This window comes from Cyprinodon tularosa, unplaced genomic scaffold (assembly GCF_016077235.1).
Source record: "Cyprinodon tularosa strain WSP-4 unplaced genomic scaffold, ASM1607723v1 ctg85, whole genome shotgun sequence".
NCBI lineage: Eukaryota > Metazoa > Chordata > Actinopteri > Cyprinodontiformes > Cyprinodontidae > Cyprinodon > Cyprinodon tularosa.
The window spans coordinates 69,116-92,431 of NW_024039618.1; the positions used below are offsets into that span (position 1 = coordinate 69,116).

Here is a 23,316-nt window from a genome sequence, read left to right on the forward strand (position 1 = left end):
TGCAACAGTTAAATAGGGACTCTGATATGAGCTTATGTCACTGCAGAAAAATGGGTGAAAACACTCAGATCATCTGTTATGAAATGACATTATTTTTCTATTTATATAACTATGTGTAAAGTGGACTCAGATTTGATCAGAGATTAATTTATGGAGAATCACTCAGGTGGAAACAGAGCTGAAATGGTTTTTGCATTAGCATTTTTTTCCACCAGTCAGAACATTTCAGTGAATGGATAAAAGGACATTTTGTCCATTCACAAAGTTGTTGTTTTTAAAGCAGATGAGGCCAATACAGAAAAATAGGAATTAAAGCACACAAATAATTTAGAAAAAGTATCACTTTATTGTTACTATAGATGATAGACAAGCAGAAAATAGATCATTATTGTGAAGAGGATAGAAAATGATACATGCTGTAAGTCTGAAGCTTAAATGTGAAAAGCAAATGCTGCAAGACACATTTCACTGAAAGTCCATCTTCATATTGGGCTATGTTTCTACCAGCTTTACACTTCTCAAGACTAAAATTGTATCTTACTCTTTCAACAAAATAACTAATGTGTAATGTGTAAAACTATTTTCAAGTTGTTCCTCATATCGTTGATTTGATGTCAGTCTGTACTTTGACTGGACTGGTCTCACACAGGAAATTTGCTTTGATCCATAACCTTAAACTTTGGTACAACTATTACTGGTGGTCCCTTGCACACCTTTAGTGGTACTTAGATGAAATATTACTATCATTAATTTCTCAGGTAATGACATCCAAAAACAAAACATATTACAATTTAAACAAATGTTTGATATGTTGGTTGAAATACTTGGTTTTCAAGGTATCTGTTATTTATAGTCAAATCTAAAGACAATGTTTTACATTTTTTATATCACACACTACATATTAACAGAAGGAGATTAACATTGCTTTTGTTAGAGAGTTAAATTGATATGCATTGTCACAAGTACAGATATAATATTTTTGTTTTTTTAATTGCAACTGAGGTATCTCAACCTTTAACACTGAGGCAGCCATGTTGGGTTTTAAAGAAGGTGAAAAAAGCATGAACTTGGAAATTTGAACTTCTGAGTAAAAAAAAAGAAAACATTATTACAGACAATTAAAAAAAATACATGCCACATTTTGTTTTTAATAAAAAAAAAAAAATGTAAACTATTCTTTTTCTTATTTCCTCATTTTACAATTGCTTCTCTAAGATAGCCCGGTGCCGGATCCACTAAAAACCTATACAAACATAATACCACACAAAACTGAACTATCAACCAGGTCCACGCTGACTTTCCGCTCTACAATGAGTAGAACAGTAGGTCTTACATTTTGTCCAGTTTTCCTTTGTGAATATGCAGACCATGTGCTGATCATCAAAACATGCACAATACAGAGAGAAGGTTATGAAAATGTAATCTTCTACAAAACTAAACACAGACAGCCACTAGAGATCATGGGAATATAATAGGGTCTGTATAGGCAGAGACAAGGGCGTTGTCCTCAGTTGATCATTTTAGTGCACAAAAGTTGTTATGTATTTAAGAAAAAGAATAGAAACTTTTCTTTGGGAGATTTTGTAATTTATAATTTTAAAAACTTGTTTAAATGTTTTACTCTTGTTTTGTAGAACTTTGGGATACTCATTTGTAAAGTGGAATGTATGAATTGAAAGTATTATTGTTATCATTGTCTTTTCCATCTCTGCTCTTCCCAATTATCCTTGATGGCAGCCAGTAGCACACAAAATCCATATTTAAATGAGGCCGTCTGCACCATTCTGCACTATTTGTATGAAAACCTGTTGACTGATTCCGACTACTCAATAAATAATATAATATACATATTCCTCATTTTCATTAAAATAGAACTAGTGATTGCTTCGAACGGTATCATTATTTGAATAGCTTAAAAATGTAAAGCTTGGGGTGCTGCTATGGTGTGGAGGTAGAGTGCATGACCCAAACACCTGCTGTTGCAGGTTTCGAGTACTGGTCCTCCTTACCTTTGCCAGACGCCTCTCCCCCCTCTTGTAACCCAGTTTCATATCTACATACTTGAAAAAATAACAAAATAAAGGACACTTATGTCTAAAATATTCTTTAAAAAAGTAAAGTTAATTTTGTGAAACATCTCTAATGGCTTCATTGTAGTTTTCAGAACTTTTTAAAATCTGGGTACTGAAGCAAGACACAACTAATCTTGTTTCTTATTTTTCAGTGCAAACCTGTTATGCATACCTGTTAGACAATAAATATTTTTTATAATACAAAATGTTATTAAGATTATGTCAAAGTAGTACACTATATCTAATTCAACTCTTCTGGAATCTGACCTGGTATCCTGAAACCAGTCTGCTGAGCGTGGTCTAGGGTGGTTCTGGGACTAGGTATTGCAAAACTTGCACGTGTCTCTATGGTGCAACTAGTCCTATGAAGGAACTGCAAGAAGTTTTCCTGGCCTGAGCCCTCATGGCTGGAACAAGCCAAGTCTGTTGGGTATACTGAGTAGCAGCGCCTGAGCTTATACAGCTCCTCGCGGATCTGCCTGTTTAGGAGTCCGTAAAAGAAAGGGTTCATAGCAAAAGAGGAATATGCAAGCCAGGTGACCACTTCCTCCAAGTCATTAGGGGTGTGAGGATTTGAATCTTGAATCAGATGGAGGTGGAAGGCAAAGTAAGGAAGCCAGCAGATTAGAAACTGACCAACAATAATCACAAGGGTGAGAGCAGCTTTGCTTCCAATAAAAGGTCGCCCACGTGTAATCCTGCGAGGGACGTGGTGAGTTGTAATGATGGTTGTCTGGCTGTTTATGGAGTCCGAGCGATGCTTGACCTGAGTGTTCGTCCATGAGGGCAGGGGTCCATTCTGCTGCGCTGCCACACGGGCAACCTTGTATACGTTACAGTAGACAGCAAAAATGACCACAGCTGGCAGACAAAAACAAATGACGCTGAAGAGGGCAGAGAAAATACGCCTGTGATCCCTGTGGCTCCAGTGGAGTGAACAGTGTGCAGCACTTATGGACCTCAGGCCATAAGATGGCCATCCAAAAATTGTGGAAAAGCCAAGAATGGCAGAGGCCACCCACACCAATATCACAACAGTTGAGGTCAGCTTCAGAGTCATTTTGACCTCATAGTGCATGGGATGAACAATATAGTAATACCGTTCCACACTGATGGCTGTAATTGTGAAGATAGAGGCAGCTATAAGGATTACATTGAGGAAGACATAGATCTGGCACTCCAGTACAGTGAACACAATACCAGCAAAGTATGGCGAGCTGGACACGATGCCAAGAGGCATTAGCAGGATGGCACACAGCAGGTCCACTGCACAGAGGTGACACACAAAGGCAAACTTCCTGAGATGAGGGGCTTTGATGACAACCACCATCACAGCTGTGTTGGCCAGGAGTGCAAGAACATTCAGGGTCACCATGAAGAGCATCCCTGTCATGTCTTTGAATCGTGTCTGCAGGTTGGGAAGTGTTTCCTGCTGTCTGCTGGGAGCAGAGGGCATAGATGCCCATGCTGGGGTGCTGTCATTATACTCAGAGGCTGAAACGGTGCCTAACTCCTCCATAATTCATAATAAAGGTTTCAAAGAAGAAGCCTGCTGTACGATGTTTTCCATCACTTTGTCAGTCAAAGGATCTCTCCGAATCCAAATGAAAATCTTGTCACCTCTGTAAAAAGAAAAAAGACCCATTTTGAACATTTTCATCATACTCCACATAAAGATTAAAGTAAAAAACTAATTTTTCAGACAATAAGAACGAACAGTAAATATAACATTTGCATACTTACGTTCTTCATGTTTAAAATATGATCCTTTGCTTGCTCATTTATGTAAAATTTACTCTGATTTTTTTATCCCACAGAACCCATATTCCAACTTTTCCATTTGATTTGCGTAAATATTACTCTATCAGGTCATGCCACAGCTTTTCAATCAGATTTTGGCCATCCAAATTTAACTTTTCGGGAATGCTTTAGATTTTTCTGTTGAGAACTCTACTTTTGATTTGCCACTGCAAATTTTTATCCCAAAGATGATCATCAAAATGTTATAAAGTAAATGGAAGAATGGTCATCACATTCTTTTCTTTTTTATGTTATTCCTGTTAAATCAAGAACACGGATCTTAAGTGATGCAATAGAATTGCTGTGATCTAGAAATGATCCTTTATTATATAGTGACCATCTGGATGAATCTTCAATACACTGTTGGGAAAGTTAATCACTGATGTTTTCCTCATTTGTGAATAATGGTGATTACCTTTGTTAACTAGGGTTTTAAAGACCTGAGAATGGCTTCATTAACCTTTCCAGACTGAAAGATGTGAGAAGATTTGTGTCTCATCTGTCACTGGTTTTCATGTCGTCATCCAGGTTCTTTTTAAGAGATTTCTTGATTCTATACATCAGGCTGTAATAAGGCCAGAGTGTTTCTACTGAAACCAACCAAATAATGTGGTTAATAACAGTTAATAACAGCTTTTTAAAGCTTATTATTAAAACCCTAAACTATTAACCACTATTTGTATTAACTAAGTCTATTTTACTTTGATTTTAAAGTACTTTGATTATTTTACAACATTTAAATGGGATGTTTTTTACTCCAAAAATAATAAATCTACATGTTCACAACAAACATTTCAAATATATCGACTCCGTTCCTTGCAGCAGAGCCTCCTTTTTCTATTAATTTGTAATTGTTAAGACAATACAATGTTTTTGCCATGAAAATTAACATTGTGGGCATGTGAAATTAAAATTTCAAAGGAGAAACAGATTTTTTTTACCTATACCAAACAGTTAATTGCAGAAATAATTTCTACTTCCCCAGTTTCAAGTTTAAATTGCCTTTCCTTAACTTCCATAGACTAGATGATGGACACTGATCATATTGATGGATATGATCTTGTAACAATTAACAGTAAAACACTATATCAAACAAATATACAAGCTAGAACAAAAGCATTTTTTTAAAGCTGTCAGTATACCAGATTCCAAACAAGATTCATATAAAAAAAGCACATGAAAAGTATAGAAACAAAAAACACTATGTTTATAATAGGCAAAAGATATATGAATATTAACAGAAAAAAATAGGAGGTGTTATGTGTTACTAAAGCTGATGGAAAGCAGGATCTCTGGAAATGTTCACTTGCATAGCAGCGATTAGTGTCTGATCAGTGTCACCCTTCATCATAACATCAAAGAGTGTCCTCTCTTCACACAAATCACAACATAACTTACAAAACACTTATGCCTGGGACTAGTTATGAAGCAGAGGCTCGATCTACTATTAACTCATTCAGATGAATTTCATTTTTAAGTATACAGTATGTGGCTCTCTGAACATGTATGAACTAATTGTTCGAAAATCATATTTAGAATTCATATTTGAGAGAATGTTTCCTAAATGCGGATGCTTTCTGCTGCTATAATCTTCTCTGATAGGGAGTGACTGGTGTGCCAGTTTTATAGAGAGGTTTATCCACAGGAAAGGGACTTACAAATGTACATCCTCATATTATGTAAGGTTGTTCTCATTTCAGTCATGTTCTAGTTGCAGATTGGATACGCTGATGGCTTTAGGTCTGTTTGACCTTTTTAAATAGAAAGCGATTTATCTATTGAAATTCTATTTGCATAAAATAAAAAAAAAGAAATATACAGTTCATAAAATTTTGAGTTTGCTTGTTCAGAAAAGGTTAATGCATCCCAGTATGCTTGAATAGTGTCCAACAGGACTATTTTTAGTTAAATACATTCAGCATAATAAAACTCTATCAACGCATAAGTTCAAGAAAAGGAAAATAAAACCACAACCAAGAAAAAAAGCTATTAATATAGAAGGTTTCTGAGAATTATAACTTTTTAAATAAGTTGCAACCATTAAAAATAGTAGCTTGCAATATAACTTGCTGTTAAAAACGTAGGGCACATCATTACTTTGAGCAAATTTTTTAGCTATAGATATGAAGTAAGGAACTCCAGATTAATCCAAGGAGGGGGAAAAATAATGGAAACTGAATGAAATAATTAATTAATGTTCTGTCATTAAAGGTTATGTAGATATTTTTAGATGTATCCACTGTTTCTAAAACGTTTTGCAGAACTACATGGTTGATTTGAATTCAGAAGATGATTACAATAAAACGTTGAAATATTATATTTTATTTGATCTTATTCAACATAAAATATGCTTGATAAGAAATGCTCTATTTTTTCTTTATCGTTTACATATTTTCATTTGTTCATTATTTCTAAGGAGTTAGGACAATTTTTATTTTGACACCTGACAACCATGCAGGTCTGATGATAAACTGAAGTCCTTTTTTCAAAGCCTGTATATTGATTTTTAAAAAATGTTTATAAAAAAAAATGTTTGCTTATTCATATAAAATTGTAACAAAGCTTACGTTTAAGAGTAGCCCTTGGTCCTTGGAGATTTTCTTAAAAAGCTGAACACTTCCAACAATCTTGGTTCTCTCCTGAACTCCCTTCAGTAGTCCAAAAATCGTCCGCTGGGATGAAATATTTCATAAAAAGAATACTCCTTTTTTTTTTTTCAAAGGAACATATGACCTGAAGAAGGGTTGATTGCACGAGAGTGAGAGGAATGATCTGTGAGATCTGACTCAGGCAACTCAGATAGCTACAGGGACAGAAGAGGGAGGAGCCATAAACCGGTGATCACCTCAAATCAAAAGATGTTAATAGCAACCCTCACATTCTGCTGACATAAACCATAGAATAACTAAATAACTAAAGAATAAGTGAGCAGTTGTTTTATTTTCTGCACCTTACTGAGGTAATGATTCAGTTGAAACTGCAATGTGAAAAGACAATTTAATTCTCTTGCTCTCAGATTAAATCAGACTAAACATTTCTTGTTTCAGATCAGTTAGGATTGACAGAATTATTTCAATTTGATAACATGCAAAATGTTTAACTGAACTTTTGAAAGCCCAGATGATGATGTTAGACTGTGTTGGCTTTACAGGTTAATCCAAGACATTTCAATCAAGTTGAGGCACACCTGTGGACAAAATCAAAGACAGCACTCCAAACAAACACACTGCTTTCTCATTTGAAACATATTGAAAAAAAAACCTTAACAAATAAGCCACGATATAAAAGTCTTGTCAAGTCTCCTCAAGCCTTGCTCATGTTTAGGTGTAATTTCCAAATGCTTAAGGTTCAGCATTCATCTATTAAAACAATGATGTCCAAGTATAAACAGCAATAAAATCTTAATTGTACCTTTCTGGAAAAAAAAATACCTTGCAGGTTGAATTCTCTTATCTTGTGGAGTCAATTACCATTAACATGGCTTTAAGGGCCAGTGGGCCACTAGGAGGGGAGGAAGACATTGTTTCTAAAGATGCATTACAAAAAAAGAAGTCAGCTTGCATGTGGAATTAGTGACAGAAACCTTTAGAAACAGATATTTTCTGTAATTTCATTAAACTAAAACAAGGATATTTGGCTGTAATATCTAGTTTTGCTTTTGAATAACAAAAGTGAAACTATCCAAGCTTAGAACAATCAATCTAATCAGTGAAATCTAAGGTTGGGAAGTTCATGCTTTGTGGACATTTTCCTGATCAAATTCATTATTGGAATATTGAGTTAATAAGTCAAGAGCTTGGTCATTAAGTTATGGCTTAAGCCCAAATGGATCTAACAAATAGCCAATAACTCCAAGTGGCTTCAGGACAACAAATTAAATGGTTTGAAGTGAACATATTCCAAATCTGTCTGGATTATGTATTCAAACATCTACGATTTTGGCATTTGGTAGATATATTTTATTTCAGAATCCTAAATGACAAAAAACAGGAAAGGTTAATTTTATATCATACAGTAAAAAAAAAGAAAACTGTTACACGTGTCCTTTGACACAGTGGACATAAATCTCATGTTTCAAATTTACTTCCAGGGAAGTTTTAACAAGGCTCAGTGCTGACATCTGTTGACTGACAGCAGGAAAAATGCACGACAAAGAGGACGTTCTAAACTTTATTATACTGATATACTTATAGAAAGTTACAGTACATAGACGAAATAAAACATGAGAGCTGATTATTTTAAGAAAAGGGTGTTTATAACAGAAATCAAAGTCTGAAATTGAATGAAAAAGTCAAAACTGCAACATCAGCTTTTAAAAAGATCACACATAGCACTGGTGTATGCACATACAAGGTACACTGGGTTGAGAGATTGAATATTATTGTTTCTACGCTACCACACATATAAAATCACCTCATCATAGACCATTATGCTTAGTAACGCTAGGTTATACACACATAAAACTTTATAGTGTTATCAACTCCTCAGACTCAATAGGCAGCAAAGAGCTGTCAGAGTAAAAAGAAGAAAAAAATACAGGAGCCTAAAAACGTATGACAAACACTGAAAGTTTCACTTGGTTTAAAAAAGGCAACACTTTGAGATCAGAGAGTAATACCATGCCAGATGGGCGCTGCTAAAACTCAGAGTCATTCGCCATTGCATCATTTCCAGACAGAAGTGAAGCATCTTGGCAGAAGGTTTGATCAACAGCTGCCCTGTTTTCAGCTTTAGCTAGCCCAAGCCTCTTCTTCAGAAGCTTGTCCTCGTTGTTCAGCTTTGTGCGGATAGCGTATTTAATCTGGGTGCTGTCGACGCCAAACTTCTCAGCAACGTGATCTAAAAAAGGGACAGGAGAAAACACATTGCAAAGTAATGCTGCAATGCTGCAAGAGTGAAGTTTTCATTTTTGATATTTATCCTACCCATGAGGCTTTTTAAAATCTCAGGTGGCAGAGGAGGCTTGTGGCTTTCCTCTCCTGTAAAGTTGTTCTTCCGGCCCTGCAGACAATGTGTGGCCAAAGTGTCTCTGTCGAAGAGTATCATCAGCAGAGCTCCAACATACTTCTTAAAGTCAGACATGTCCGCGACACGCTCATAGAGATCTTTGGGCACTCGAATGTTCTCAGCAAGATACACAAAGTTAAGGTCATCCTGAAACAAAAAAGAGAATTTAATTACACTGATCAATAATTCATACACTGCAAATAATGTAAATCTAAATAAGCCCTTTTTTTCTTAAAATAAGTGGATTTGTTCGTGAATTGAGGACGTAAGTGAGACACTTTGCAAATGGAACAAGACAATTTGCATTTAAAATAAGAAAAACCAACTGCATCGTCTTATTTCAAGTGCATATTATCTAATTGTCTTAATCTAAGAGTAAAAATACTAATACCATTTGCAAATCATCTTATCTATCTACTCAAATTACAGTTAAATACACCTAATTTAATACATTTTTACTTCTTTCTAGATCGATTTTGAAGAGTACATAAGCTTTATCACATTGGTGAAACGAAGCATACAAATATCCTAATATAGGTTTGGTTTGATTTATCCTTTAACAGTTGTGTTGGTAAAAAGACACTGACCTCTGGGATATTATGAACTCCTCCAACATGAACTTGGGACTCCCCCAGGAAAGTCACAGGTTCGTTGTGGTTTTGTGGCTCAACTACTGCCTCACCTCCATGGAGAACGTGATCCAGAGTTACTCGAAGTTCATTTGCTGTGTGCCTCATCTGCATCATGAGTGTGTTCATCTCTGCAAACAGACAATTACACTTGTAAAACACATTTTATACGGGAAGTATGCACTCTATACAAAAATATACAGCTGCAAGAAAGGTTTGGTGGATCAGCTGGAGTTTTCAGAGCATTTTCGTGTTAAACCAAATAAAGCAGTGATGCTCTTCGTTTATTGTTCCCTATATTTGAAGTATATGTTCATGCCCTGGGAAAGCTTGGTAACCTCCTTTTTATACTGCTTTCTCCTCTGTGCTTTATAGCTTCATGCTGATTATGCAACAGGCCCATGTTCTAAATATGCTTTTAATCTACTGATTATTTTGGAAAGGAAATCAAGAGATTATTATCAAACTCTAGCTGTTATTTTGTGTTTTCCTTTATTCTATAAATTATTGCCAGTGTTCTGAACATAGCCTACTGTTTTTCTCAAATATGTTTTTCTTTATTGCTTTTATACAAAGAAGATACAATTGCACCCGAAAATCTCTGAAGTTATGTTCTTCGTTTAGGCTGCACAGTGGTGCAAATGCAGCACTATTGTCTTGTAACAAGAGGTTCAGTTCTTACCCTAAGGTCTTTCTGTATGTGTATGTTCTCCCTGTGAATGGGTGGGTTCTCTGAGGGTACTCCTGCTTCCTCCCACAGTCCAAAAACATGAAAGCTAGGTTGATTGGTGGTTTCTCTAAGTTGCTCTTAGGCGCTAGTGTGTGTTTGCATTTTTGTATGTCTCTGCCCTGTGATAGAATGGTGACCTTTCCAAGGTGTACCACATATTTTGCTAATAGAGTGGAGGAGATAGCCAAACCAGCTAAACTACGATATGTAAGGTGACTTCAACAGTAATCTGCCTTAAGGCAAATAAGAGCCTGACGTGCTAATGGCAGGAAGTGTTAGTAGATTCCACCCACCTTTCAGTTCCCTCAGCTCTCTCTCAGCCAAAATCCTGCATCTGCGCTCATATTTTAGCTGTGCCTGAAGCTGTTCTATTTTCATAAGGAGGCTGATGGTGTCTGTTCTGATGCCTTGGCTTGCAAGATGTTCCTCATCACAGTCAAACGTTTCAGGCTGCCAATGAGGAAAAAACAGAATAAATAAATTCAAAGAGCTTAAGAAAAATAACTCTGCGTCTGGGTACATGTGTCCAATATTCAACAAAATATAGAGTTCCCATCATACTGAACTTACTGCTTAAAGTTTATTTGTTAGATTTAACATAAATTCCTCAAGAAAGAGGTGTATTCTTAAGCTGTATAGATTAAGTGTGTCACTTTTTATTTCCTAAACAATACTGATTTTTGCAGCTCTAACTATGAACCAATACTAATATCGAACCAATACCAGATCAGCCCAAATCATAGATACTTTTATTACATATTTTGTAGTGTGGACTTTTGGAAAAACTTGATCTACTGATATTATTCCCTTTATTGTTAAACTTTAAACAAAGTGGAAGTTTTTCTTTGTGCTTGCTCATATTAAAGATATTTGTTGCAGGCCAATATATTCCAATATTCGTCTTTAGGGTGATTTTCCAGCACTGGATCCGTACATCCCTAATGGAGATTAGAGTAAAGCAGTGCTGCTGCTCTCTAATCTGATGCCGCTCACTGCAAGACTCCTGCAGTTTAGCTTTACTTTGAAGCCAGAACAGTTTAGCTGCTTACTTAAATTTGCACGCAGTAAAGCTAAAAAAAAATGTAAAAACCTTTAATCTTTTAAAGCAACAGTTTTTATCGAGTGCTGAAAAAAACTTTTGCTTTTTAGTAGATCATGGAAAGTGTTTTTTTCATTATTGTTTTCATCTGATCTTTTCAAGATGCCAAAACAGAAGGGGAAGTTACAACACCAAAGCAAGGTTCTAACTGCTCATTTCATCTTGACTATATACCGTATTATTTGCCAAAAGACGGAACTCTGGAGATTTGCCGAGACAATAATAACGCTGTCTCTCCTCTACCAGTTCCTCCACATTTTCATTCAAATGAACAAAATAATGCTCCTACTGTGTATTTGGATGAAAAGAAAAACAAAATTAGCTGTTAGGGAAAAAACAAAAAAAAAACTGGTCAAAGCATAGACATGAAAGGAGTGCTATCTATCACCCTCATTTAACAAATTCTTTTTTTAAACTACAGTTTGCAGGCTATTATTAGCATATGGTTTAAAATCAAATTAATATTTTGCCAGTTTTAACCCTGATTTGATCCATTTGTTGCGTTTTAATCCATTTCTTCTTTGAAATAAGTTAAATTTAGTAGGTTTTTTCTGAACTATAAAACACACAATATATAATCACAAGAAAAAAAACTGTTAAATAAGGTCGTTATTTCCAGTGTGCACAATACATATTAATAACAATATACATTTAGAGTCTCACAATGAAACGAGACAAACAAGCTCAAAATGGAGTGAGACAAATAACTTATTTACTTCTACTCTCTGTTCACATAAATTATGTGTATTTGCTAAAAATACATTTTATTTTATTTTTTCCACAGATGCATGAATACATACATCAACACACATACATATTTGCATTTCTAATAATCAAAGTATTTTTTTACACTATCATATATGTTTATTTTAGGGTAGATTTTTTTGCATATTCTACATATAAGAAGTAAAAGTGTAAATATAAAAATAAATATATTCAATGTGAGATATTAGAGTAACAGTCTACCTCTAGGAACATCTTCCAAGACTGTTGGAGAACCAGGTCAGGGTACTACCTCGTGGACAGGATGATAAGAATGTGCAAAAATAAACAAAAACCATTTGTGTTTTAATGGTTCAATTCAGCTGGGATTTGCTCACATCATTGGTGCGAAGAGGTGAGTGGCTAGACTCCTCTGCCATCCTGTATCTGTCCTCCACTGAGCCAGCACCGAACTCCTGAAGGTGTAAAGGACTGCCGATCTTTATCATCTTCACTTGCGGCTGTGTTGGACTAGATCCACAGCTTCTCTTTGGAGGCATTACTGAAGTAAATCTGGACACACGGACACACATTCCAAGTTAGGCTTCCCTGCACAGACATGGGATCAGGCAAACTTTGTTTTCAATCATATCACGATCTGTCTTTGCTTATATATACATTCCTGAATGCCACACAAGATGGAGAGTTTTTTTTTTTTTTTGATCGGTTCCGCTGGCCCCTGTCTCCTCTTCAACCCCTCCCACTAACGCAGCTGGATGCACAACACAAAGTATCCATCATCGTGTTGTGAAATCATGATTTATTGTCAGACTCTCACCTGATCGTTCAGACAGCCTTCAGAAAGCGATTCTGAACACAGTCACTGAGGACAAAGGCAGCGGAGTACATGGAAATACTGTGTAGTAGAGGAAGTAGTAGTACTACTCCAGTATTACAGTATAAGGGTCCTGGTGTAGTCGCTTCAAATTTTGGATACTTTCATAGAAGATTTCCACGCCCATATGCTTGAAATATCAAGTTTATATTTATGTTTAAAACTGCTTGGGAATTATGTCTTTGGGACTGACATATTTTAAAATCCGTATTTTTTCAAACATACCTGTGGAACATTGCAGTAGATACGTAGTTCCCGAGGGAAGAATTTCAAATCTGTACAACTTCCTGTTTCGCCTTCTTCCAACGATTTGACCAATGGAAATTCGCTATTATGAGAAAAGGCGGAACTTTTGAAAACTGACAAGGCTGCGAGCCAATCAGTTTCCAAGGCTTCCTTCGAGCCGGGTGTGGGCTTCCACATTGGTTTTGATCTACACATGTGGCTTCAATGTTGCTGCTTAAAGACAGTGGAACAGCGATAAAGGTTATTTGAAAACATTTGTTTAATTTGTAACAATGTCTTCGTCATTTTTTATAAAGTCGAAAGGGAATCCTAAAGCAACTAAAAAAGGAAAAGATACTTCAGCGGTTAAACGGAAGGTAAGTGGAGTGTGTGCTGGAGTTAGCAGTCCAGCTAAATCATGTTAGCAACTGTATATTCGTGTTATTTTTATTTTGTACCTTTTCTGTAGGCAGATGGAGACGCGAGCGGGAAGAATAAAATAAGAGCAAAGAAGTCCAGCAAATATAATGAGGAGATTTCCAGTGACTCGGAGGTGGAGAGGTTTGTGAGGATGTTACTTTTTGCGAAAATTTACAAAAGTTTCACAAGATTTCACAAAAAAAAAGAAAATAAGTATATGTTTAAATAATACCCAAATCATATGTGTAAATTAGAAATTAAGTCACTCTGCTAAGCAGAAAGTCTTGGGTAAATATGTCCGTAAACATGCTCTGAAAACTGCATAAGGTCGTAACACTAAATTTCAAAAACTTGTAAAAACAACTACACTGATATTTGCTTGGCACATTAATCACAGGATTTTGATAGGCATATTTTTTGATAGGTTATTTTTGAATAGGGAAATAATTGCTAAATTGCCTTTATAACAGACATCTTCAGAAAGAAAAAAAAACATATTTTTTAAGAGTTTTGCTTTATATACAACAACAGAAATCAGTTGGCATTCTTTTTAATCTGAGCTTTAGAGCTTTGTTCTGAAATCAAACAGACTACCATTTCAAGTCATTTACAGTATGTGGACAGCAACTGCATAAACAAACTCATAACTCAAAGATTCTGATTAAAAACTAGGAATGGAAAAAGTGCATATATGTATATTTTTTGCAGCCCTGCATTACCCAAGAAGAGGCAGGCCAAAGAGGAGATTGAGTTTGAGGAAACTCCTCAGGAGAAGAAGCTCAGATTAGCCAAACTATACCTTGACCAATTGAAAGAAGAAGGTAGGCTTGTGTACTTTATGTCAGTAACGTGTGGCCTTTCAGAGTTTAAAGTAAGTTGATTTGTTCTTAATAGAAGAAAGAAAAGCTGAAGGTGAGTCGTTTGAGACGGATCATATAGCTGGACGACTTCAAGAAGAAGTGGTAAGAAGTATCTTTTTGTGAAGATGTGAAGCAGATACAAGTCATTTTTTTGCAACATTAAAATTCCTTGGAATTTAAATGTTCTGTAGAAGTATGTTCTTTGATGTTAAAATAAGTGGACTCCATGGTGTCCTCTTAACTTATTTTTCAGCTCTTTTGGACTATTTGTTTGTGATTATTGTCCTCCTGTCTGACTGATCTTGTCTCTTGATTTCAGCTTGAGCAGAAAGGAAAGCTCCAGCGTCTTATAGCCAAAGATGTAAGTGTGAAAATGTTCTTTCCCTGAATCCTGCTACTTACCTAGGATAATATACATTTTGAAAAAAACATGTTTAATTATTTTACTTATTTTTTTAGCTCATGCCACCAGATGTCTCGGAGATCCGGGTGTTAAGAGGTCACAAATTAGCGATTACTTGTCTGGCTGTCACTCCTGATGACAGATGCATCTTTTCAGCTGCTAAGGACTGCTCCATTATTAAATGTCAGTGTTTGGTTGTTTTGACTATGATGAAGTAAACGGGGCCGTAAATATGTTAATAAATACTACTCAACAATGTCTTCAGGGGACATTGAAAGTGGGAAGAAGCTCCATACAATACATGGTGGAAGAAAAGGTACAGAAGACCGCCATGTTGGACACACGGCTCACATCCTGTGTATGAGCCTTTCATCAGATGGGAAATATCTGGTAAGAAACTGTCTTTTTATAGACTGTCGGGCATCTTTTATGGTATATTTTGTCATATGAGGTGTAACATTTGAATTTATTGTCCACATTAGGCAACAGGAGACATGAACAAGCTGATAATGATTTGGGAGGCAGAAACATGTAAACATCTGTATAAATTTACAGGACACAAAGGGCCTGTTTCGGTACGTTCTTTGTTTTCCTGAGAACTTTGGAAAAACTTTTAGGATTACCAGATATGTTTCATGTGAAATATGTTTATCTTTGCTTTGTTCTCAGGGTCTTTCATTCAGGAAGGGAACTCATGATCTGTACAGCGCTTCTCATGACCGCTCAGTGAAGGTGTGGAATGTAGACGAGAACGCATACGTGGAAACTCTGTAAGTCGATCGTCAATAGACTTGGATTCCCTGTTAGTACTTTGGGATAGATTTAATTGTGTTTGTGAATGTTTGTAGCTTCGGCCATCAGGATGCAATCACAGGACTGGACAGTCTGAGCCGTGAACGCTGCGTCACAGCAGGTGGGCGGGACGGCACAGTGAGAGTGTGGAAGATAGCTGAAGAGTCTCAACTGGTCTTCCACGGACACGAGTGGGTTTCTTTAGTTCTCTGGTCTAAACATTTGTTTCTCTCTATTACTCAAACCAACAAAAATTTCAGGAGTCGCTGCTCTAGAGCATTGTTTCCCAACCTTTTTTGACGTCCGAACCCCTTTGGGCATTTTTTCTTACCATGAGTACCCCTCTCAGTCAAAAGTATTAAAGATTGTCCAAAAGTTTAATGTACAATAACTGATTATAGAATAAAAACTATTTTACTTAATATTTCAACTTTAGCATTTCATTCTTAGACATTTTATGCTTTCCATGTCAAATAAGAAAAACATAAATAGGTTGTCTGGCAGTTGGTAAGGAATCAAAATAAATACATTATTTGTATAACTGATGTTCCTTTGAGTAAATCCCTTATACTCAGTTAAACTTGATGAATTGGGAACAAAATACAGAAAAAAATTGTAGTCAGAATAACTTGGTTTTACTTTGTTTTCATCAAGACACCTGAGCTTGCTTTGATGAGCTCCTCTGTTCTGTACATCCAGTCTGTTCCTCTGCTTGGTTTTGGTGTGTGTCAAAGCTGAAGGTGAACTCAAAGAAAAACTTGCTTTTGTTTAATTTTTCCACCTGAGTCCTCACAAAGCAACACAGATCCTGACCCTATTTATTTTACTACCTAAAAAATGAAATATTTCATTCAGACCACTAGGGGTAAGTGTAAACCCCAGGTGGGAATCACTGCTCCGGAGTGGAGGTCTTCAACAGGGGGTCCTCGGAGGTACAGCATAGGGGTCGCGAAAATTTGGGTTGATTTGACTTTTTTTTTATATATATATATATATATTCCCCCCCGGCAATTTTTTCCACTATTTGTCTTTAAATACACATAATGGTAAATGGCATGTACTTATATAGGGCCTTTTTTCAAGTCAGGAGACTTGACCAAAGCTCTTTACACTACATTCACTCACACACTGATGGTGTCAAGCTACATTGTAGCCACAGCTGCCCTGGGGCTCACCTACAGAAGTGGGCGCCACTCTGACCACCATCAGTAGACAGTGTCTTGCCCAAGGACACAACAACAATGAAAGTCAGAGCCGGGGCTTGAACTGTTAACCCTTCGATTTCAGGGCAAACTCCTACATCCAACGCCACTGTCGCCCCATCAATGCACTCATTCAGTGACACACAGGAGCTCTTTCAAGCTGGACACTGTTTCATTCACACCTGTCCCATCAACCAGGAATCAGAAATACTTTAATAATCCCATGGAGAAATGACTTGCATTACATTACTTCATCTGTAATAGAGTGACTATAGGACCAGTTTGATATAACACAATATATATAATTAGGAGGTCCTCGCTCCATCTTGCCTTCAGTTTGGGGGGTCCTTGGCCTGGAAAACATTGAAGACCCCTACTCTAGAGTGTGAAGATTCTTACTTTTGCTCATACTTGCAATAGTTCTTTTTAAAGTCCAGCTTGTTCCATTACAAACAGGTAAAAAATTAAAAAAAAGATTAAAACCACTACTACTAGTACTTTGACAGGAAAAGTAAGAGAATTTATTTTTGTTAGTGTGAGACTTACTATTCTTACTCTGATAGCAGAAGTCCTCAAAATAGAGGGAGGGTGAACATTTTGTACTTTCTAAAAGCAGAAATATTTAGTTAGCAGCAATGTTGCCAAACCAGCTGCATTGTTTTATGGTCAGAGTTCAGACTGAACTGGAAACAGCTTGGAGCTAAAAACGGCATGAACCTTAGTTTACATTTGAAATGGAGGTTTGCACGAAACGCATGCTGTAAATCCTTTTGTAAAGCCATATTCTTTTGTGATTATGGTAAACTGTGGCAGGTCTGTTTGGAAAACATTTTATAAACCCTCAGGTTCCAACAGCAAAAATGAAAAGATAATCTGATCAAAAAAAGCAACACTTTTATTTATAAAAAATAAATAAAATAACAAGCCTTATTTTAAAAATTTCAGTTCAGTCATTTTGTACCAGAACGTAAAACATCAGCAAATTAAAATATGCTAACATCATTTAATCTATCACCAGAGTAAAGTGGTTGACAACATGCCAAAAAACAAAACAAAAACAATGCTGTCTGTCTGTTAGATGTACATAAAACATTGCTTTTAATTTTATGTTGTGTAGTTTTTATTTTATTCCGTATCTCAAGTAACTTATTGAAATGATGTTATTGTCTCCATCTGTTTGTCCTTTAGAGGTTCAATTGACTGTGTTCAGCTCATAAATGAGGAGCACATGATAACAGGAGCAGATGATGGGTAAGAGATTTCATCCTCTCATTCATGCTCTCACCCAGCCATTGTTAGGTTTGTACCAGAATAATTTGTTCCTCTTTTATGATCTCTTTACCTTTTCTAAACAACCTCAGCTCAGTTTCTCTTTGGAGTGTCAACAAGAAGAAGCCCCTCAGCACGGTGAAGCAGGCTCACGGCTGCCATGGTGATGCAGGGATGGAGCAGCCTCATTGGGTGGCCTCAGTAGCAGCTCTTCAGAACTCGGACACTGTAGCCTCAGGTGCCTCTGGCTGTGAGAGTCCTCTCCACAATCTTTCCTAATAGCCAAACAATATGCTTTTACCTCACTACAGTGGTGCTCTACAAACAGATCCATTTAAAATGTATAGTCATGAAAAAAACATTGGGCCACCAATAAAGGTATTTGTATTTCTAACATGTGAATATTTAATTTAAATATTTACAAACTAGAAATAATCAGATGTTTTAAATTAATAAAAACTTAAGAAACATGTAATACATGTTCTGGTAGTAAGTTTGAACATCCCCACATGTATTCTCACAATGACTAGAACCACAGAGGGGTATATTGCACATTAAGCACAAAGTACACAATAAGTAAATCTTTATCCATCATCATAAAGGAGAGATACCTTGTTCAAACCTGAAATATTTAACTTTGTGTTACTCCCAAGTGTTAAAATTAAAGTGAAGATAATGAGTTTAAAACATCTGTCTTTGACTTTTAGTAGGAAGGTTGCAGAAGCAAATAAGGTGACCCTTATGGCAGAGAACAAGGTGTTAGTCTAAAATGATTGAATGATGTTCTTATATTGACAATTATTTGACCATGTTTGGCCTAAATAACATTATAAAACGTACCCACTGTGAAACATGGGTGTAGAACTGTCATGGTTTGGACCTGGCCAGGTCCCAATCAACGAAACAAACGCAATTCCTTTTCCACGTATCACAAGATGCCTCGGAACAAAATTTAGAGGCCAAGAAATTCTTAGAGCATGTGTTAAAGTAATGAAGTCAGTAGGAAGGGAAGCTTTCCTCACAATGTCAGGCATCAGGTTTGAAGACTAATACCCATTTCAATGAGAATATCTTTATTTAACAGGTTAAGCTTAAGTATTAAGGATATTTTATTCTTAGCTAGAGTGTTTTTAAGCCATAAGCTGTAATAAATGTTTTTTTCTAAAACAAGGAGTAAATAGAAATTCAAATCTTTATGCAGATGTTTAATTAGGAGGAATAGAGTGTTTATTGGGACGTCTCATATGACCCCATAACTTTTAAATAATGTGGTTGGTTTTATGGATGGATGCGTTTCATGTAACAACTTTTTTTTTTTCTGTGCAGGTTCTCACAACTCACAAGTCAATGTATGGAAATGTGGCCAGAACTTCCGCCGGCTGGAGCTTTTGTTTAGTGTGCCAGTGGTAAGATCAGTTAACCTCCTCCCCTGTTGAAGATATTAAGAGTAAAAAAGAAAATCTATCAAAAAAATGTATGCATTAGACCTCTTAAGACCTGATTTTGTCTCTGCATGTCTGCTTTTTCCCACCTTTAAAATAATTTGTTTTTCATTTTCGTCTTGATTTTATACAGGTTTTCTCTTTGAGATCCAAGATACAGGTGCTGGTCATAAAATTAGAATATCATGAAAAAGTAGATTGATTTCAGTAATTCCATTTAAAAAGTGAAACTTGTATATTATATTCATACATTACATACAAACTCATATATTTCAGATGTTTATTTTGTTTAATTTTGATGATTACAAATGACAACAAATGAAAATCTAAAATTCATCATATCAGAAAATTAGAATATTACTGAAGACCAATAAAAACAAAGGATTTATAGAAATGTTGGCCAACTGAAAAGTATGAACATGAAAAGTATGAGCATGTACAGCACTCAGTATTTAGTTGGGCCTCCTTTGGCCTGTATTACTGCAGCAATGCGGCGTGGCATGGAGTCGATCAGTCTGTGGCACTGCTCAGGTGTTATGATAGCCCAGGTTGCTCTAATAGTGGCTTTTAGCTCTTCTGAATTGTTGGGTCTGGTGTATTGCATCTTCTTCTTCACAATACCCCATAGATTTTCTATGGGGTTAAGGTCAGGAGAGTTTGCTGGCCAATTAAGAACAGGGATACCATGGTCCTTCAACCAGGTACTGGTAGCTTTGGCACTGTGTGCAGGTGCCAAGTCCTGTTGGAAAATGAAATCTGCATCTCCAAAAAGTTGGTCAGCTGCAGGAAGCATGAAGTGCTCTAAAACTTCCTGGTATGTGGCTGCGTTGACCCTGGACCTCAGAAAACACAATGGACCAACACCAGCAGATGACATGGCACCCCAAACCATCACTGACTGTGGAAACTTTACACTGGACTTCAAGCAACGTGGATGAAGTGCCTCTCTTCTTTTCCTCCAGACTCTGGGACCTTGATTTCCAAAGGAAATGCAAAATTTACTTTCATCAGAGAACATGACTTTGAACCACTCACCAGCAGTCCAGTCCTGTTTCTCTTTAGCCCAGGCAAGACGCTTCTGACGCTGTCTGTGGTTCAAGAGTGGCTTGACACAAGGAATGCGACAGCAGAAACCCATGTCTTTCATACGTCTGTGTGTGGTGGTTCTTGAAGCACTCACTCCAGCTGCAGTCCACTCTTTGTGAATCTCCCCCACATTTTTGAATGGGTTTTGTTTCACAATCCTCTCCAGGGTGCGGTTATCTCTCTTGCTTGTACACTTTTTTCGACCACATCTTTTCCTTCCCTTCGCCTCTCTATTAATGTGCTTGGACACTGAGCTCTGTGAACAGCCAGCCTCTTTAGCGATGACCTTTGTGTCTTGCCCTCCTTGTGCAAGGTGTCGATGGTCGTCTTTTGGACAACTGTCAAGTCAGCAGTCTTCCCCATGATTGTGTAGCCTATAGAACTAGACTGAAAGACCATTTAAAGGCTTTTGCAGGTGGTTTGAGTTAATTAGCTGATTAGAGTGTGGCACCAGGGGCCATCAATTTTGAACCTTTTCACAATATTCTAATTTTCTGATATGATGAATTTGAGATTTTAATTTGTTGTCATTTGTAATCATCAAAATTAAACAAAATAAACATCTGAAATATATGAGTTTGTATGTAATGTATGAATATAATATACAAGTTTCACTTTTTAAATGGAATTACTGAAATCAATCTACTTTTTCATGATATTCTAATTTTATGACCAGCACCTGTATGCTTTACAAGAGAGACCTGTTTTGATTAAGAACTAACAGAATTACAAACACGGCAATAAAAAAATGTCCACTTCGTTTAAATAAGCTAATGAAAGTTTTTATTAATTTTTTTTTTTTTTTTCAATAAACAGAAATTTCCTTCATTAAGAGCAATCTTCTAAGAAGAATGTATTCAATCGACTTTAAGTCTCTTTATATAATTTTATTAAATTAACCATGTATATATGTTGGTATACTTCTCTTGCAAAGCTGTAAATTGGATTGTTTTGTGTAACTTATTTTATAGAAAATGCACACGCCTGCAAAGCCTTTCCCATAAACAGTACAGCAGTGTATTACAAGTGAACACAGCTGTTTAGACCCCCTTCAACATGACTATATAAATACAAATTTAAATATTAACATTAGTCACTTGTAACCTTCTCTTGCCTTCAAGGGGTTCAATATGTTTTGTCTTTCTTCCCTTTTCCATGTTTTAGTCTGGTTTCATCAACAGTCTGAAGTTTTCAAGCTCTGGGCAGTTCTTGGTGGCTGGAGTTGGACAGGAGCACAGGTACCAAACTAGAATACAATTCCAGTACAGGGACATGTTATTTCGATGCACATCCTGTAGATGGCAGTAATGAATCACTGTTGCAAAAATACAAATGCACCAAGCTCTTTGACACCTAAAAGACAGGAGAACAGTGGCGTGTAACTGGCGGGTTGTCAGTTTGAGCCCCGAATCTGTTGTTTTAGGCAGGCAGGCAGGTTACTTCACCCACCTTTCCTGCTGATGGTATGGCAGCCTTGCCACCGTCAGCCTACCCCAGGGACGCTGTGGCTACATTTTAGTTTGGTGCCGTCAGCATTTGAGTGTGTGTAAATAGATGAAAGTAGTGCAAAACACTTAAGTGTCCTTGGACATTAAAAAGCCCTTAACTATTACAGGCCATTTAAAAAAATAAAATAAAAAAACACACAAGTGCAAACCCCTTTCCTGTAGAAATACTGATTACTCTTTCAGAGCATGTTCATATTTGACTCTGGATGTTTTGTGTTGTCAATAATAGTTTGTGAAGTTTTGTGAATTATATTCTGTAACTTGTGTTTTGTGCACAGGTTGGGACGATGGTGGAGATTGAAAGAAGCCAAAAATGGGATCTACATCATTCCTCTAAAACGAAAACCATCTAATGCAGAAGAAGATAAACACCCAGAATAATAAACGTTTGTTGTAAATTATATGTTTAAAGCTGAGTGTAAATTCCTTAGTTTTTTTTTTAAAGCTGTTTGAAGAACCTGAAGGGTATTTATTTAGTGACTAGCCGTGACTTCCCCTGTGGTTGCTGTTTTTAGAGAAGTGCAGCTTCCACCTCTGAAAGAGTCACAGCCTTGTGGGTGAGATCGGTTGTGCTGGATGGATGAAAGGTGTGAAGAGGCTGCATTGTAGGAGTTCTGCTAAGAAATACTTTTTGTATTCCAGTCCACGGCACCTGCATCTCTTTAGGTTATTCAGAGTCAAATACAAACAAGGTTTGAACTTTCAGGAGATTTTATGTTGATGAGCTTTTTCAAGTTCTTTTTTTTTTTTTTTTTTTTTTTATTCATTAAAGTAAAATACAAAAGAGAAATACTTTAAACAGATGAAGGTGTCTCATTTCCTTGACTCCAAAGTTTTTGAAGTAATTAATGGTTGAGCGTAATGTTAGAAGTTAGTATTAAGCTTTTTAAGCTAATTGGGATCAAGCAAAAAACCTCAGTTTCCTTTTCTTAGATGTATGTACTCTAACTAAATGTTGCTTGTTAGTGTCTCTTTAGCAGTGTTACTTGCTATTTTTTAAATCTTCATACATTTTACACATGTTTGGTATAAAGGAGTTTCTTCCCAAGCAGATAGTTTATCAATGGTGATAGTGCTAGTAGATCTCCTTGAAATTTAGCTGCAGTTTGATCTATTAAAGGGGTTTTCATAGTTTCAAAAAGTATTTAATCTTGGGGTGTTTTGAAAGTATAAAT

The 23,316-nt window shown here is 36.3% G+C and overlaps 3 protein-coding genes across 5 annotated transcripts; 1 reads left to right on the plus strand and 2 right to left on the minus strand.

The window, feature by feature from the left end:
- Nucleotides 1–348: 348 nt before the first annotated feature.
- si:ch211-213o11.11 (probable G-protein coupled receptor) lies at nucleotides 349–6,616 on the minus strand. Its single transcript, XM_038272962.1, has 2 exons — nucleotides 6,440–6,616; nucleotides 349–3,694 (listed from the first exon to the last, which is right to left on the minus strand). The coding sequence occupies exon 2, from the start codon at nucleotides 3,589–3,591 to the stop codon at nucleotides 2,314–2,316; it is 1,278 nt and encodes a 425-aa protein (XP_038128890.1). The 5' UTR covers nucleotides 3,592–3,694; nucleotides 6,440–6,616; the 3' UTR covers nucleotides 349–2,313.
- Nucleotides 6,617–8,028: 1,412 nt separating this feature from the next.
- Nucleotides 8,029–13,037, minus strand: LOC119775099. Of its 2 annotated transcripts, XM_038272988.1 has the most exons (7): nucleotides 12,878–13,037; nucleotides 12,438–12,612; nucleotides 12,304–12,348; nucleotides 10,532–10,688; nucleotides 9,467–9,639; nucleotides 8,798–9,026; nucleotides 8,029–8,711 (listed from the first exon to the last, which is right to left on the minus strand). In XM_038272988.1, exons 2-7 carry the CDS (start codon nucleotides 12,597–12,599, stop codon nucleotides 8,509–8,511), a joined length of 969 nt encoding a protein of 322 aa, XP_038128916.1. In that variant the 5' UTR covers nucleotides 12,600–12,612; nucleotides 12,878–13,037; the 3' UTR covers nucleotides 8,029–8,508. The 2 variants fall into 2 exon arrangements, with proteins under 2 accessions (XP_038128916.1, XP_038128917.1); XM_038272989.1 differs by lacking the exon at nucleotides 12,304–12,348.
- A 286-nt stretch (nucleotides 13,038–13,323) lies between these two features.
- Nucleotides 13,324–22,542, plus strand: rrp9 (ribosomal RNA processing 9, U3 small nucleolar RNA binding protein). 2 transcript variants are annotated; one of them, XM_038272986.1, is made up of 15 exons: nucleotides 13,324–13,536; nucleotides 13,629–13,720; nucleotides 14,288–14,400; nucleotides 14,474–14,541; nucleotides 14,759–14,800; nucleotides 14,899–15,025; nucleotides 15,108–15,232; nucleotides 15,325–15,417; nucleotides 15,512–15,612; nucleotides 15,691–15,825; nucleotides 18,025–18,087; nucleotides 18,198–18,355; nucleotides 19,432–19,511; nucleotides 21,798–21,871; nucleotides 22,420–22,542. In XM_038272986.1, exons 1-15 carry the CDS (start codon nucleotides 13,453–13,455, stop codon nucleotides 22,520–22,522), a joined length of 1,458 nt encoding a protein of 485 aa, XP_038128914.1. In that variant the 5' UTR covers nucleotides 13,324–13,452; the 3' UTR covers nucleotides 22,523–22,542. The 2 variants fall into 2 exon arrangements, with proteins under 2 accessions (XP_038128914.1, XP_038128915.1); XM_038272987.1 differs by having other exon boundaries at nucleotides 13,325–13,536; nucleotides 18,198–18,343.
- The last annotated feature ends 774 nt before the right edge of the window (nucleotides 22,543–23,316 follow it).